The 16969-nt window shown below is 43.2% G+C and overlaps 2 protein-coding genes across 6 annotated transcripts in view; one reads left to right on the top strand and one right to left on the bottom strand.

Annotated features, from left to right (window-relative positions):
* The window catches only part of NKIRAS1 (NFKB inhibitor interacting Ras like 1), a 65566-nt gene that overhangs the window by 23042 nt on the left and 25555 nt on the right, over window positions 1–16969 (bottom strand). Inside the window, exon 1 of one of the 4 annotated variants that reach the window (XM_036850301.1) lies at window positions 78–336. The exons of 1 other annotated variant lie outside the window; for it this stretch is intronic. In XM_036850301.1, the coding sequence (XP_036706196.1) occupies window positions 78–264 (187 nt within the window). In that variant the 5' untranslated portion in view covers window positions 265–336. Of the gene's footprint in view, window positions 1–77; window positions 337–16969 lie in introns of those variants that run through there. 2 more of the 4 variants (XM_036850304.1, XM_036850302.1) reach the window with 2 other exon arrangements.
* Window positions 269–3821, top strand: RPL15 (ribosomal protein L15). Of its 2 annotated transcripts, none has more exons than XM_036850307.1 (4): window positions 269–380; window positions 1010–1191; window positions 1380–1516; window positions 2378–3821. In XM_036850307.1, the coding sequence occupies exons 2-4, from the start codon at window positions 1020–1022 to the stop codon at window positions 2681–2683; spliced, it is 615 nt and encodes a 204-aa protein (XP_036706202.1). In that variant the 5' UTR covers window positions 269–380; window positions 1010–1019; the 3' UTR covers window positions 2684–3821. The 2 variants fall into 2 exon arrangements, with proteins under 2 accessions (XP_036706202.1, XP_036706204.1); XM_036850309.1 differs by having other exon boundaries at window positions 372–485.

Raw genomic sequence — 16969 nt, 5'->3', positions numbered from 1 at the left:
ACAGACCCGCACGCCTCGCAGGCCCAGAGGAGAGCGGCGCGCGGGCTGCGGCCCCGGGAGCCCCGCCCCCAACTTGCCTCCTGGAGGCGGCGGGATGTCTGGACGCTCTCTAGCCCAGGCCTTGCCGCTGACGGTCGCCGCCGGCTCGCCTCTGCCTCTCAGGCTCGAATCCCGGGGAGCGGGGGACGGGACCCGGGGGGAGGTTACGCCCAATCCCGGCCGAACTCCGCCCAGCGGGCTCTCTGCCGGAACTACATGTCCCATGAGGCTCTGCGCGGCCGCCGCTTTCCACCGGAACTAGGCTCGCAGAGGCGGGGGAGGAGCGCCAAAGGGATTGTGGGAGAAAGGGTCCTTCCTTTCCGTTTGGCGGCAGCCATCAGGTAGGCTGTGGTGGGATATTGGCTATTCTATCCGCCGCGGATCTCTTTTCATCTCCGCCATCCAGGCTCGGGGACCCTGCGACCTCGGAGCTCCTCCTGTCTCCTGTGCGGCGCGGGTTCGGTCGGGGTGCGGGGCAGCGCGGGCGTGGAGAGGCGGCCCCCGGAGCGGGCTGGGGGGAATGCTGTGATGGCGGCGCGAATCCGAGCTGGGGCCAGAGCGTGGAGGAGAGGGAGGCGTGGGGGCTGAGGGACGGGCGGCCGGGCCTGGGGCGTCCGGAAGCGAGGCCGGGGGGCTGGGAGGAGGGAGAGCTTTTCTTCGAGGAGTACCGCTTGGCGGTGGCGGCGGCACCTTCCCCTTGGGGGTCCCGGCAAGGCCTCTGCAGGCCGGGCCTGGGGCGCCGCCCGCCTCGGTCCCCCGCCCCCGGGCGCCCAGGGCCAGCTCGGTTCCTTCGTCCGGCAGCAGCGTGCGCGGCGCCGGGCTGGGCCGGCTGCGCCCCGCGTTCGTGCAGAGCCGTTTCTTGATCATCAGGGCTTTCCTTGTGGTCGGTGTCGACTCGGGCGGGCGGACGGGGGCTTGTCGTTACACGTGAAAGGGATGATGTGTTTCTAATGCCTGGCTTGCGTCAAAGGTGAGCCGAGATGGGCGCTTACAAGTACATCCAGGAGCTGTGGAGGAAGAAGCAGTCGGACGTGATGCGCTTTCTGCTCAGGGTGCGCTGCTGGCAGTACCGCCAGCTCTCGGCGCTGCACCGGGCCCCGCGCCCCACCCGGCCCGACAAGGCGCGCAGGCTGGGCTACAAGGCCAAGCAAGGTGAGCGGGCCCCGCGCGGAGGCCGGGAGGAGATGCTGCCCCCCCGGGAAGAGCCGGGAAGCGCTCTCGGGGAGCCGTCCCGCTCGCCCGGGGCCTCGGCAGAAACCGGCCGCTGGCCTGAGATAACAGGCGGTGTCGGCGCCTTAGAGACAAGGCACTGAGTCCATCGCGCCCTTCTCTCTGAATAGGTTACGTGATATACCGGGTCCGCGTGCGCCGCGGGGGCCGCAAACGCCCGGTCCCGAAGGGCGCCACCTACGGCAAGCCCGTCCACCATGGCGTGAACCAGCTCAAGTTTGCCCGGAGCCTGCAGTCTGTGGCCGAGGTAAGTGGGTTTCGAGTAGCGCTTGCGTTGGCCGCCTCCCGGAGGAGGAGGAGGACGAGGGTTTGGGCACCTTTCCTCGTGGTTCCTTTGTACCCAGGTGAGCCCTGTGGCGCTGAAAATGGGGTTGGGTGATGTTGTTTTTTACTCATCCCAGCGAGGAGTTGCTATCGGACTTTGTCAGTTTTTGTTGGGAACCTGTCTTTGCTCACGTAGAGGAAAGTGCTTTATGATCAGCGTGCGTCCGTGGAACCTACGCTTTTAAAGGGCAGTAAACGTGGTCTTGAAGAGCACGTCTCCCCGGTGTTAGGGAAGCTGTGTTTGTTCGTACCACTGATTTCCTGTGCTCGGTAGGAAGCTGTCTTTCTCGGCTAAGTCAGTTACGCTGTGCTCTGTTGTAGAGGTTGGCAAACGAGGGCCTGTTGCCCTCCACGAACTAAAAAGGTTTTGTGTTTCAAAGAAAAGGCAAAGAAGACCATTCGAAAGAGACTCGTGGCCTTCACAGTTCTCTGTAGAACTTTGCTAATAACCCTTCGATTGTGCTAGAAAAATGCATGGTTCCAGAGTACTAGATTTGGTTAGCCAGATACTAGCATTCATGTTTTACTTGGCAAGGAGGCAATAAGAGAGAACGGTTTCAGATCTAAGCATGTCTGAGTCCTTTGTTTTATAGTAAGTCTACCTTATCGTACTTAGGGGCTCAGCCTCTGGGGAGCAAATCAATCTAAGGATGTTTATGTCTGTTACGTACTACGTACGTCTATCTTATCATAATGGTCCCTGCCTCTGGGGGGAATTCTTGCCGCCTGATTGGCTCCTAGGATGTGTGGGAGGCTGACCTTGGGCCTTTGTTTCCTGTTCTAGGAGCGAGCGGGACGCCACTGTGGGGCCCTGAGGGTCCTGAATTCTTACTGGGTGGGTGAAGATTCTACGTACAAGTTTTTTGAGGTTATCCTCATCGATCCCTTCCATAAAGCTATCAGAAGAAACCCTGACACCCAGTGGATCACCAAACCAGTCCACAAGCACAGGGAGATGCGGGGGCTGACGTCTGCGGGCAGAAAGAGCCGCGGCCTCGGCAAGGGCCACAAGTTCCACCACACGATCGGTGGTTCTCGCCGCGCAGCCTGGAGAAGGCGCAATACTCTCCAGCTCCACCGCTACCGCTAATATAAGTAATGTTTGTAAAATTCTTACCTAATAAACAGTTTAGGACATCCACGTCTGCTTAAAAGTGTTTTTTAATCTGTCTGTTAAAACTAGTTGTCTGCAGATTGCTTCATTGAATGCATTGTCAAATTCTGAAAGTTAAAGTGCAATAATGTTTGAAGATTTTAAGTGATGGTGTATCTTGTTTCTAATAAGGGAAATGCCTTTGTTTTTGCTTTATTAGGCAGTTGATATGTCCGTGTTTAAAATGCTGTTTGGTAACAATAGGTGTAAAATTCTGTAAAAGAGGAGCGCAGAAACTAGCCATGTAGATTTGTTGGTGCATGTGATGAAACCTACAGCTTTATTGGGGTGATGCAATGCTCTGCTGGTTTACTCTAGAGTGGCTGTTTTATGGAGTTTGGCAAGGACAAACTTTAAATTGAGTTTTCCTTGGAAATGTGAAGGGTGTCGTGATCCTTCATCATGATCATAATGCCGAAAAATAAAGTTGACTAGGGCCCACGTTTTTAGACTTAATTTGCTATTCCATGTATGTAACTGCTGCTGCCAAACGGCAGAAAGTAAAGGAATGCCACCATTTTTTAAGAGAACTGAATAAACCTGTTGCAAGATGTTTCTCTTAAAAATTGAAACAAATCCTGGTTAACCTAAATTAAATTGCCTTGGCCTCGATGGTACCACTGAAGTTCACATAAAAGGTGGGAGCTCCTGGTTCAATCCCGTGACTCTGATCTGTAGAATACTTAACTTCATGCAAAATAGTCATGGTATTACACTAGTGTATATTGAAACTGATGGAAATTGAACATTGGGTAAATGAGGAGGGAGTTTTTAACCCTAAGGTTTGTAAGCTAGTGATGCTAGGATTGGGAAATTGGTGTTCATCAGGTCCCTTTCAAGTGTGGGAGGATAGAAGGGGCTTGGATCAAAATTTTAAACGTTTTATTTGTAGTGTTAGTTTGTGACCCATTATGAAATCTAAGCCACCTTGGGGAAAATAGGGTTGGTTTTATTTAAAAGTTACATTGCTAAGTCTAATCAGTGTTATCTTGGGTCAAGCCACTTTATCCATTCCCATAAGGCTACTAAGAAGAGTCGTGTAGTTGGTGTCAATACAAGTTCAATTGGTTTCTGATTTTATGTGTGGTCTACAGTTATTTTTCTCATCCCTGCTCAAACTACCCCCAAGAGCCTCACCATTCCACAGACGTGCCAGGCCACCCACCGGTTGTGGTCGGGCGTACCACCACATTCTGCTTGCATCATGACTTCCCCTAGACTAAGCTTCTGTTTCCCAGGGTGGAGTTGAGTGCATACGAAATATGGAAGAGGAGTTGCCCCAGTTCTTTCCAGTTCTTGGTTTGCTATCTTAATAGGTAGTTTAATTTTGAAATCTAATTGCTGGTTTTCTTGCAAACCAATTTTCCTCGTATTTTCTTCAAGGGTCTTTTAAAAGGCCCACTTAAATGATTTCCAGAAAACATGTTGCAGGCTCGCAAAACCTTTTTGAGACCCAAATTCCTTCCCACTCAAAAAATCTTAAACCATATTACTTTGTGTGTAGAGGTGGTTCAACTATATATAATGATAGAATAAACGTCTTAATTAAACTAAAACAAATGGACCTTCTGTTATCTTTTGTGATCTAATACTAATTGCTTTAAAGCAAACCGAATACCCTGCAAAAAGGTACAAAACATGATGGCAGAAACAGTCAAGAATTTCAGGGAAAATAAAATGTTTAGTACTTAGTCTTGAGTTTTTCTCTGGGTTCTTTGGTCCTTGCATGAATTAGAAAGACTCATTTAATTTCCCAGCTATTCAGGATGCCGACTTGGGGAGGGGAGGGAGGATTCAGGCTGAAGGTCAGCGTTGCGTATCTCCCAGAAGGGCTTGCTGCCCTACAGGTAGTCTACACAGCAGCTGGGGGATCACAGGAAACTAAAGCCGCAAATAGCTTCTTCATGGTCTTCCCACTCCCACCCTGAGATCTCATGTACCTAGTGCTGTCCTCGTTCCATCTCATCCACCCTCCTTGCAGTTTCTCAGACACACCAAGCACTCTGTAATGCCTTTATCGTGGGAAAACTCACCAGGCTTTCCCTGACTGCCTCACAAGCTGTACCTTTTCAATATTTCTAGATCAGCAAGCAGGTGGTTCAAACATACCGTAATTGATTCTATTAGAATTTTCTTCAGAAGTCGAGCAATTGGTTTCTTACAACCCCACAAGATGGAGGCACTGATTCTAACCCCCCTTTTGTCGATTAACAGACATAAAGATGAAGCAATTTGCTCAAGGTCACAGTGGCAGCCTGAATTCACATCCTCCATATAAACATTTTAAAATTTGGTGGGGCTTCCCTGCTGGTCCGGTGGTTAAGACTCCATGCTCCTAATGCAGGGGGCCCGGGTTTGATCCCTGGTCAGGGAACTAGATCCCACACGCATGCCGCAACTAAGACCCAGTGCAGCCAAATAAATATATTTTTTAAATAAATAAAATTTTGATTCGGTAATACATTGGCATGGCTAAAAATCCAGAAGATAAAATAGGGACTACAATAGAAGTCTCCCTGCTCACCACCATCCCCCCAGTTCCCCTTCTGGAGGCAAGCAATGGGATCAGTTTGGTTTTTCCTGATCATCAGGAGACACTTTCATAAATGTACAAACGTAATACATATGTATTTTTTTCGTTTTTACCCAAATGGTAGGATATTATACACATTGATTTTTTTCATGTGGTTATGTATCTCAGAGCTTATTCTATCTCAGTTCATGAAGAGCTTCCTCATTCTTTTTTATGACTGCATGGTATTCCATCATATGGATGTACCATAAGTTGTTTAATGTGGACCCTGCTGATGATTATTTAAGATTTTTTCCAATCTCTTGCTTTTACAAAAAGTTTTTTACATATATCTTAGTTCATCTGTAGGATAAATTCCTAGAAGTAGAATGGCAGAGTTAAAAATTGTTGTGTATTGACAGATTCTGCTCTGCAGCCTGATAGAATAGTATTGTTGTCTAGTTTTATTTTTGCACTTCTGAGTGTGGCAGAGGCAAAGCCACACACACACACACACCCCGTATCTTCCTCCCCTCCCCCCCAGGTGTACAGCTGAACTATGTTTACCAGGTGCCTTGTACGTTTAGGTAGGGGTCTTAATGACGTTCTTGCTAACAGAATGGGAGCAGAAGTGATATATTACCTCCTTCAAGGCAATCAAGAGTTGGTATGCCAATGGAGGTCAATGATTCGTAGCTATAAGATGGAAGAAAAAGCTGCTCAACCCCTATCAGCCTGCACCAGTGAGAAAACTCTGTTAAGCTACTGAGTTAGGTGCATTTGTTCTTCTGGTAGCATGGCCTAGTTTGACCCTAACTAATTCAGTAAGTTGAGCATGCTTTTTATATTTAAGAGTCTTACGTTTGCCTTATGGTGACCTTACATTGTAATCCTTTGTCCTTTTTTCTATCAAAATCCATACACCTGGGCTTCCCTGGTAGCGAGTGGTTAAGAATCTGCCTGCCAATGCAGGGGACACGGGTTCAAGCCCTGGTCCAGGAAGATCCCACATGCCGCAGAGCAACTAAGCTCGTGCGCCACGACTACTGAGCCTGCGCTCTAGAGCCCACAGGCCACAACTACTGAGCCCGTGCGCCACAACTACTGAAGCCCACGTGCCTAGAGCTCATGCTCTGCAACGAGAAGCCACTGCAATGAGAAGCCCGCGCACCACAACGAAGACCCAATGCAGCCAAAAAATAAATAAAAATAAATTTTAAAAATAATGATAAAAAAATAAAGTAAGACAAACCATAAAAACAAAAACTCCATACCCCTTTAAGTACCACGCCATATGAAATGAATTGGAGGGTGGCTGCTACCTTATTGCTGCTATGCTTCATCATTTCTCTGCTCTTAAGCTTCTTAAAGGTGACTTTATGTAGAATAAGTTCTTGGAAGTTCAACTCTTCATTTTATCCTTTCAATGCTAAGCTCTCATTCCATCTCTAAATTCTGAAATTCCTAAGGGAAATTAGTAGGTATACTGCATCAGTCAGGTAGACTAGATTAGGCTACAGTAACAAACAACCCCCAAATCTCGGTGGCTTAAAATGAAAAAGGTTTATTTCTTGAACAAACTACGTGCTCACTGATGGTTGGTCATGGTCCTCATTCCAGAAACAAGGCTACTGGAATAGCCACTACCTGGAACATTGCCAGGTGCCCATACAGCATGCCCTGGCTTTTAGAGCTTTTTCTCAGAAAGTTGTCTGAAAACAAGTCCCAAGGCTACACCTGAGTTCAAAGTGTGGGGAAGTGAAATCTCACCAGTAAGAGGGAGAACCAAATATTTGTGAACAGCCCAATGGCTAATCCATTTGATTTCCTTTTGTCCTTGTACACACTTGAGGTGTTGTGGAGAACAGTTTGTATACCAAGAGGGGAGCAGGAACCACTACATTCCACACTGGCAGAGAGGGGTACTTTATCACTGATATTGCTTAGAACTGTCAGCATATGATGATAATAAAAACAGACTTTTAATCAGCTTTTGTTGTTTTTAAATTCTCTACAGACAGCCCTCTGGTTCAGTTGATTCATTTGGCAAAATATGATTATCTGCACACAACTCTGCAACCAATTTACCTGCCACTTTGTTATGTGACAGCTTCTTTCCTATAAACCACAGACATATTTACTGAGAAATACATTAGAATTGCACTATCCCATACGGTAGCCATTAATCACCTGTGACTAAATTTAGATCTAAATTAAATATAATTTAGAAGTCAGTTCTTCGGTCACAATAGCCACATTTCAAGTGCTCAGTGGCCGCTTTGACTACCATATTGGACAGCACAGAAAACATTTTGGTGATCACAGCAAGTTCTATTATACAGTGCTACTGTAAACCCTTGACATTCTTTTCTCCTTTTTTGTGGTATTTCTCAGTAGATAAAGATGAGGCATCTGAAGTCTGGTTTTCCCACACACAATGTATTTGAGGTTTAGATTTCATATCAGAATAGTATTTGTTGCTACAGATTTTTAAAGGGTGTAATGACCACTTCCTTTGTCCAGTTGGTATTGGGTTTTTAGAAGTTTTTAACAAGAGTTGTAGCCCAACAGTACTAACTATAAAAAAAGAAAGAACCGCTACAACACCTTTTCTAACAATAAAGGTTTTGGTCCAAAAAGACCTAGTTTCCCACTGGCTTCCACTGCCGAATACTCAAGTTTTATAAATACGCATCATTGGGAGAAAAAACAATTCTTTGTTTTTGTCCTGGAAGCATCAAGCTGCCTGACACCAGGAGTGAGGTGACATGCAACCTCCAGCTACATCTTGATGATCCCACAGAGACTCACCAGCAGTGGAAGTTTTTACCCGGGAACCCTTTCCCCATAGCCCACCACCAGCCTCCAGTTCAGCCTTGGGAGTGTTGGCTGGACATTTAGAGCGTTCGTAGATTTTAGCTCTTGTTATTCATGCTGCAGTGCATATCACCATTATACATATAGTTTTTTTAAATAAATAAATTTATTTATTTATTTTTGGCTGCGTTGGGTCTCCGTTGCTGCGCGCGGGCTTTCTCTAGTTGCGGCGAGCGGGGGCTACTCTTCATTGCGGTGCGCGGGCTTCTCATTGCGGTGGCTTCTCTTGTTGCGGAGCATGGGCTCTAGGCACACGGGCTTCAGCAGTTGTGGCGTGTGGGGTCAGTAGTTGTGGCTCGCGGGCTCTAGAGCACAGGCTCAGTAGTTGTGGTGCACAGGCTTAGCTGCTCTGAGGCATGTGGGATCTTCACGGACCAGGGCTTGAACCCATGTCCCCTGCATTGGCAGGTGGATTCTTAGCCACTGCACCACCAGGGAAGTCCCTATACATATAGTTTTCAACCATTTTTTAAAATTAATTAATTAATTAATTAATTAATTAATTTATAGCTGTGTTGGGTCTTCGTTTCTGTGCTAGGGCTGTCTCTAGTTGTGGCAAGTGGGGGCCACTCTTCATCACGGTGCGCGGGCCTCTCACTGTCGCGGCCTCTCTTGTTGCGGAGCACAGGCTCCAGATGCGCAGGCTCAGTAATTGTGGCTCACGGGCCTAGCTGCTCTGCGGCATGTGGGATCTTCCCAGACCAGGGCTCGAACCCGTGTCCCCTGCATTGGCAGGCAGATTCTCAACCACTGCGCCACTAGGGAAGCCCTCAACCATTTTGATATAGGAAAAATAAACTTAAAATACAGCCTGTTAGTAGGAAACACTGATCAATTTCCTTAAAAAAAAAAAAATCTGCTGAAAAGGTAGTATAGTTAGCCTGTACCTTTAAAACTCATCATCAAAGCACTCAAATTTAATGAAGCAGTCAGAAAACACACCTCACAGCTCCCTCTCAAATCCTGGTAAAGGGCAACTCACCATCCCTCTGAAACTGATTAATCATTTAATTTAATTGGTATGCTATGAACATCTGAACTCATTTATTTGCAATTCTCATTGTCATTTAGAGAGAGGTTCATTATCTGGCAGTCCTAGTTGATTTGGAAACAGTAATTGATGGGTAATGTAATTATCAGTCATCTAATCACTAAACTTCTTTCTATGAGACCATGAACATACTATTTAGGTTCCAGAGGTCGATTATTAACTAAGCGAGGAAATTTCACTTATCAGAAAGGAAAATTCAAAAAATGATCATCCACATTAAAGAATTCAGCCCACTGGCTCCCAGTTGGATTCTGTGGGGAGGACCTGTTAGAATCCATTGCTGTCAACACATCTAGTGTAATGTGATTAGAATGAAAAATGTTTAAATGCTCAGCCCCTCCTCCCAATTTAGTAGTTCTCTAATTTGTTCATTCTTGGTATAATGACTGCTCATAGATTTTGCCCCTCTATGCCCCATTCTGTTCTTTTTCTTCTCTCTTCTTACAGTCGGTCAGTGGAGAACTGGAGGCCCCCAGAGTCAGATCAAGAACAAAGCTGAGGACAAGACCAAGAGGGGCCAACCCCAAAGATAGAAACCACCACGAAAGCTGTTAGCTGCCAACTGAAAAGCTTTCCTGATGGAACAATGTAACAGTAGAAATTAATATGTCTAATTATGCCACAGTATCATGGATTATTTTTATGTGATTTGTAAAACACGTCTGACGTTCTGAAAATGCTTTGACCAACAGCATTCTCACTGTTTCACAATGGTGCTCCTCGTCGCGTGACTCTTCATGAATGTCACCAGGTGTCAGAAAAGCCACTGCCTTCTTGAATAAAATAGACATTCATCTCAAGGTCTGGTAGATTTGGAACAGGCTTTAAGTGGGGTTGGGTACCTGGATTAGTCAAGACTCCTTTGACTTTCTAGGGCTCTTAGTGGTCACCACCATGACCTCCCCTTAATACTCTGCAGTGTGGCTGGGACCAGGAGAAATTATTTAAAGGGTATTTTATTGAATCTAGAGGGTAACAGGAAGGAAAGAACTAGGCAGGCAGCCGACCAGAGAGTCTAGTTTTACAAGATAAGGAATACTTTTGGGGACCCACTCTGATGCCTTAGGCAAGCTCCTTAGTCTGTCTTGGGCCTGTCCCTCTCACAATAAACACAAGAGACAATGCTGTGCATTTGGGGCAGCAGTTAAGGGCGAGGGTGCTGGAGAGAGGTTGCTTGAGTTCAGACCCCTGCACTCCCATCTCCTGAACAAACTGTCTCGGGGAAGTGGCTTCAAGCCTTTAAGTGTAAATTCTGTCATCTGTAAAGTAGGTCAAACAGTACACCCAGGGTTTGTCAGTATTTTTCCAGTTCCACCTGGGGAGAAGGAGTACCCCAAGAGCCTGGATGTCTAGATCAGACTTTGTAGACATAAATACTTCTGTAGAGGAACAAAGGGGTCTATTCGGTCATGACGGCTTGAGTGAAATTCCTCTTCGGAGCCAATGACCTTCAGAATCCTGCATTTCTCCAAGCCACCACTTAATCGATAATTTGATCTTCCAGGAATAGCCCTTTTTCTGCAGACCATAGATCTAGATTGTCAGTTTATATATCACGGATATAAAATGTACTTACCTGAATACTGTTAGTTCTCACAAACCCTGCAGTCCCTCATAGTTCCTCAGTGAACTAACATTAAGTTGCTAAATATGTAAAGTGTCTTTAACTCCAATGTATGTCATAACTGACTTGTAGATAAAAATAAATCCTGCTGCATCCTTGACAGGATCAGAAAAAAATTTTTATACTAATATTTTTCCCTAAAGAAGTTGAAATTTGAGATAGAAACGGATTCCAAATCAGGGATTCCTGTGCCAGGGGTTTATCACAGAAGTGCTCTCAGGGGAAGTCGACAGGGAAAGAGAAGCCAAGTCCCAGGGTGATTTCAGTCTTAAAGGGGGTGGTTTCTGCCTGATCCCACCAGGAACACTGGAGTGGAAGTTCTGCCTCGGAGTTTTGTCTCAGCTCGTGGCAAGGACGCTGGGCTTTCACACTTTTCCTGCACTGGCCATGGGCTGGGGCTGCCCAGGGGGGAGAGTAAACCAGTAGGCAAAGTGGGCCCTGTAGCTCTAGGGCGGCCTCCTGTGAGAGTCACAGGCGCCCAGAAGCTGAGAAGCGCAGCTAGAAGCAGTAACAGGATCCAGCAGGGTCTGAGTACCCACAACGTCTGTCTCACAAAAGCACAGAGATTTCATTATCCTGTCTCTAGCTGGTTTTTTTTGTTTGTTTTTTCACGAGACCACTGTCATTATCAACGATTTCTTTGGCCAACGTTTCAAGTATAATAAAATCAGCGAACAGTTTTGCATGAATTAACTAGCCTTGGATGTTTGGGAACGGTTCTTAAAATGTAACCAGTTTCAGGTAAATGTTGCAGTGTGGTGTTTCAAAATACATTGGTACCTCTAGTGGAGGAATAATTATTTAATTACATGTAGTCTTTCCTACTGACAATGATTTCTATTTATTTATTATTTTTTTAATTGAAGTATAGTTGATTTACAACGTTGTGTTAGTTTCAGGTGCACAGCAAAGTGATTCAGTTATACATATACATATATATTCTTTTTCATATTCTTTTTCCATTATGGTTTATTACAGGATATTGAATATAGTTCCCTGTGCTATACAGTAGGACCTTGTTGTTATCCATACAATGATTTTCTAATAGTCAACTAAATATTGTAATTTCCAGGCCAAGGATATTCACAAAGCTCTCACATATCTTAAAATGAATGAGAACATTCCTAACAAGCTTATCCTAAATCACTTTTTAAAAAAATTTTTTATAGTATCAACTTTACTTTTTAAATTGCTTTTTTAATTTTTGGCTGCGTTGTGTCTTCGTTGCTGCATGCGGGCTTTCTCTAGTTGGGGCGAGTGGGGGCTACTCTTCGTTGTGGTTCACAGGCTTCCCATTGCGGTGACTTCTCTTGTTGCGGAGCATGGGCTCTAGGCGCGTGGGCTTCAGTAGTTGTGGCACGTGGGCTCAGTAGTTGTGGGTCACGGGCTCTAGAGCACAGGCTCGGTAGTTGTGGTGCTCGGGCTTAGTTGCTCCGCGGCATGTGGGATCTTCCTGGACCAGGGCTCAAACCCGTGTCCCCTGCATTGGCAGGCGGATTCTTAACCACTTTGCCACCAGGGAAGCCTTCTATTTTTAAATATGCTTACAATATGTGGGACTCTCAGACTTCTTAAACATAATGCTAACAAGCAAGAATTTTTTTCTTAATTACAGAAAACTTGAAAAATACAGAAAATGTAAAATTACCTGAATTCCACTGTTCGGAGAGAGACATGTTATTTTGGTTTTTCTTCCAGTTTCTCTTTTTTTAATTAAAAAAAATTATAGAATTTCCACCTTTTATAATGGTGGAATGAATAATTGGTGGAACAGGTAATCTGGACAACTCTCTCTCCAAGGACAACTAGAAAGGTAGAATACATTTTACATATATATAACATTCTCTCTCTCTCTCTTTTTCTCTCCATACACACATAAGTATGTAAAGTAAATATAAGTACATAAAATAAATATATATATACACATATATGTACAAGCTTTATATATATGTATATATATGAGCTAACAAGCAATGGAGAATCACAGAACTCAGATCCAGGACAACACAGGGAATCCAGAGAGTGGGTAGCATTCAGAGCTGCTTCTGGAAGGGGTAGCTGAGAGGCAGAGCGGCTTAGTGACACTCCGACATTCTCGCTGGGCTACGAGGACAAAGATGAAGGCATCCAGTTCCAAGCAGTACAGGAGGAGGGTGCTGATAAACCCTCTAAACTAGGGTTGGTGCTTCCCCGCATCTGTTCTCCACAGAGCAGCAGGAGTGACGTTTCTGAAACTAACCACATCAGGCACTCTTTTGCTCAAAACTCTCCAGTGACTTTAAGTCTCAGAGTAAAAAATAAGAAACAAAAAAAAAATTTTAGAAAACAAAAGGACTACAAGACTCCTACACTAGCCGTTTTCAACCCTGTTTTTGTGTCAAAAGGACCCAACACCCTCTTTTTTATAATAGGAATTTATAATGCCCCCTTGACTACCATGATATGAAATTTATATATCACAGCTAATCTACAAATATAATTTCAGAAAAATCAACATAATGCCCAAACTGTAATATGAAGGAAAAGTAAAAGTAATCTATAATAAAACAATATGTATTGTGATATGTAAATTTCTGCATACAACTGGATCAGAAAGTATTACAAACTAGTAAGAAGGTGTTTATACCTTTATGCAGAATTCCTGTGAATACAACCTGATGCACGTGTTTATTCTATCAGCCTCTCAAATACCATAAACAGTGTTGCCTTCCATGATCTGATTTCTGAATGGTTTAAAAACTCTTGGTAAAGTTCTAAACAAAACCAACAGCAAGCTTCCCTTCCTTCACAAGGTAGTTACATTCCTAGAAAACACAGTATATATTCAAACTGTGCAAAAAGCAGTTTGTGTTTATATATGGAATGAAGTTAAGTTCTAGGCTCATATAATAAAACAGATTTTTCAACTTATCTACAAAACAGAAACAGAGTCACAGATGTAGAAAACAAACTTATGTTTACCAGGGGGGAAAGGGGGGAGGGATAAACTGGGAGATTGGGATTAACATATACACACTACTATATATAAAATAGATAACTAATAAGAACCTACTGTATAGCACAGGGAACTCAATACTCTGTAACAGCGTATATGGGAAAAGAATCTAAAAAGTTGATATACGTATATGTATAACTGAATCACTTTGCTGTACGCCTGAAACTAACACAACATTTTAAATCAACTATACTTAAATTAAAAACTTTAATTTAATTTAATTAAAAAAAAGAAAAAAGTAACACAGTGGCTATTCGTTCCTGGCCCCAAAGACTGTCTCATTTTTCCTCCTACTGGGAAATGCGCAGAGACAGGGTGTTTTCTTTCTAGTCTTCGCATGACACTGTGATGTTTATTATTAGTCAGCGGGGCCTGCCACTGGTTTTTGAAGTTTTTGTGAATGGAGAAGTTAATTTTGAGGGGAGAGATAGGTAAGAACCTCTGTAAGTTATATCACCCCAAAGCCAGTTTTGACTACAGATGGTTAGAAATCAGCTTGGCTTAGAGCCCTCAATTCTCTTTGTAATGTGAGGTGTTTATGGACCCCAAACCTCACAACTAAATGGAAGTGTCAGAAGTGATTATAGGTCTGGCAGAGTTTCTGAGGGATGTTTTGAGTTAGTCACAGCAGGCAGCCTTCCAATAATAGCTATTGTGAGAATGCCTATCAAATTGGGCTCAAAAAAGGGTATTCAATAAATAAAGAAATCAAAGAATGAAATTCCAGCCATTTCCATACTATACTATAGATAAATGATACCTGGAGGAGGTCCCGGTCTTTTTTTTTTTTTTTTTTGGAGTACAGTTTTTTACAATGTTGTCTTAGTTTCAGGTGTACATCAGTGACTCAGTTATTGCTTGCTTGTTTTTTTTTTTGAATTTTATTTATTTTATATACAGCAGGTTCTTATTAGTTATCTATTTTATAGTATTAGTGTATACATATCAATCCCAATCTCCCAATTCATCGCACCACCATCTCCCCCTGCCACTTTCCCCCCTTGGTGTCCATATGTTTGTTCTCTACATCTGTTCTATATTTCTGCACTGCAAACCGATTCATCTGTACCATTTTTCTAGGTTCCACATATATGCGTTAATATACGATATTTGTCTTTCTCTTGCTGACTTACTTCACTCTGTATGACAGTCTCTAGATCCATCCACGTCTCTACAAATGACCCAATTTCGTTCCTTTTTACGGCTGAGTAATATTCCATTGTAGATATGTACCATATCTTCTTTATCCATTCATCTGTCTATGGGCATTTACGTTGCTTCCATGTCCTGGCTATTGTAAATAGTGCTGCAATGAACATTGGGGTGCATGTGTCTTTTTGAATTATGGTTTTCTTAGGGTATATGCCCAGTAGTGGGATTGCTGTATCATATGGTAATTCTATATTTCGTTTTTTAAGGAACCTCCATATTGTTCTCCATAGTGGCTGTATCAATTTACATTCCCACCAACAGTGCAAGAGGGTTCCCTTTTCTCCACACCCTCTCCAGCATTTATTCTTTGTAGCCTTTTTGATGATGGCCATTCTGACTGATGTGAGGTGATACCCCATTGTAGTTTTGATTTGCATTTCTCTAATAATTAGTGATGTGGAGCAACTTTTCATGTGCCTCTTGGCCATCTGTATTTCTTCTTTGGAGAAGTGTCTATTTAGGTCTTCTGCCCATTTTCTGATTGAGTTGTTTGTTTTTTCATATTGAGCTGCATGAGCTGTTTATATATTTTGGAGATTAATCCTTTGTCTGTTGACTTATTTGCAAATATTTTCTCCCATTCTGAGGGTTGTCTTTTTGTCTTGTTTGTAGTTTCCTTTGCTTTGCAAAAGCTTTTACGTTTCATTAGGTCCCATTTATTTATTTTTGTTTTTATTTCCATTACTCTAGGAGGTGCATCAAAAAAGATCTTGCTGTGATTTATGTGAAAGAGTGTTCTTCCTATGTTTTCCTCTAAGAGTTTTATAGTATCCAGTCTTGCATTTAGGTCTCTAATCCATTTTGAGTTTATTTTTGTGTGTGGTGTTAGGGAGTGTTCTAATTTCATTCTTTTACATCTAGCTGTCCAGTTTTCCCAGCACCACTTATTGAAGAGGCTGTCTTTTCTCCATTGTATATTCTTGCCTCCTTTGTCATAGATTAGTTGACCACAGGTGCCTGGGTTTATCTCTGGGTTTTCTATCCTGTTCCATTGATCTATAGTTCTGTTTTTGTGCTGGTACCATATTGTCTTGATGACTGTAGCTTTGTAGTATAGTCAGAAGTCAGGGAGTCTGATTCCTCCAGCTCCGTTTTTCTTTCTCAAGATTGCTTTGGCTATTCAGGGACTTTTGTGTCTCCATACAAATTTTAAGATTTTTTTTGTTCTAGTTCTGTAAAAAATGCCACTGGTAATTTGATAGGGATTGCATTGAATCTGTAGATGGCTTTGGGTAGTACAGTCATTTTCACAATATTGATTTTTCCAATCCAAGAACATGGTATATCTCTCCATCTGTTTGTGTCATCTTTGATTTCTTTCATCAGTGTCTTATAGTTTTCTGAGTACAGGTCTTTTGCCTCCTTAGGTAGGTTTATTTCTAGGTATTTTATTCTTTTTGTTGCAATGGTGAATGGGATTGTTTCCTTAACTTCTCTTTCTGATCTTTTGTTTTTAGTGTATAGGAGTGCAATAGATTTCTGTGCATTAATTTTGTATCCTGCAACTTTACCAAATTCATTGATTACCTCTAGTAGTTTTCTGGTGGCATCTTTAGGATTCTCTATGCATAGTATCATGCAATCTGCAAACACTGACAGTTTTACTTCTTCTTTTCCAGTTTGTATTCTTTTATTTTTTTTCTTCTCTGATTGCCATGGCTAGGACTTCCAAAACTATGTTGAATTATAGTGATGAGAGTGGACATTCTTGTCTTGTTCCTGATCTTAGAGGAAATGCTTTCAGTTTTTCACCATTGAGAATGATGTTTGCTGTGGGTTTATCGTATATGGCCTTTATTATGTTGAGGTAGGTTCCCTCTATGCCCACTTTCAGGAGAGTTTTTATCATAAACGGGTGTTGAATTTTGTCAAAAGTTTTTTCTGCATCTGTTGAGATGAGCATATGGTTTTTATTCTTAAATTTGTTAATATGGTGTATCACATTGATTGAT

The sequence above is a fragment of the Balaenoptera musculus genome, chromosome 4 (assembly GCF_009873245.2).
Source record: "Balaenoptera musculus isolate JJ_BM4_2016_0621 chromosome 4, mBalMus1.pri.v3, whole genome shotgun sequence".
NCBI classification, from domain to species: domain Eukaryota; kingdom Metazoa; phylum Chordata; class Mammalia; order Artiodactyla; family Balaenopteridae; genus Balaenoptera; species Balaenoptera musculus.
This window is presented reverse-complemented; position numbering and strand designations above follow the sequence as displayed.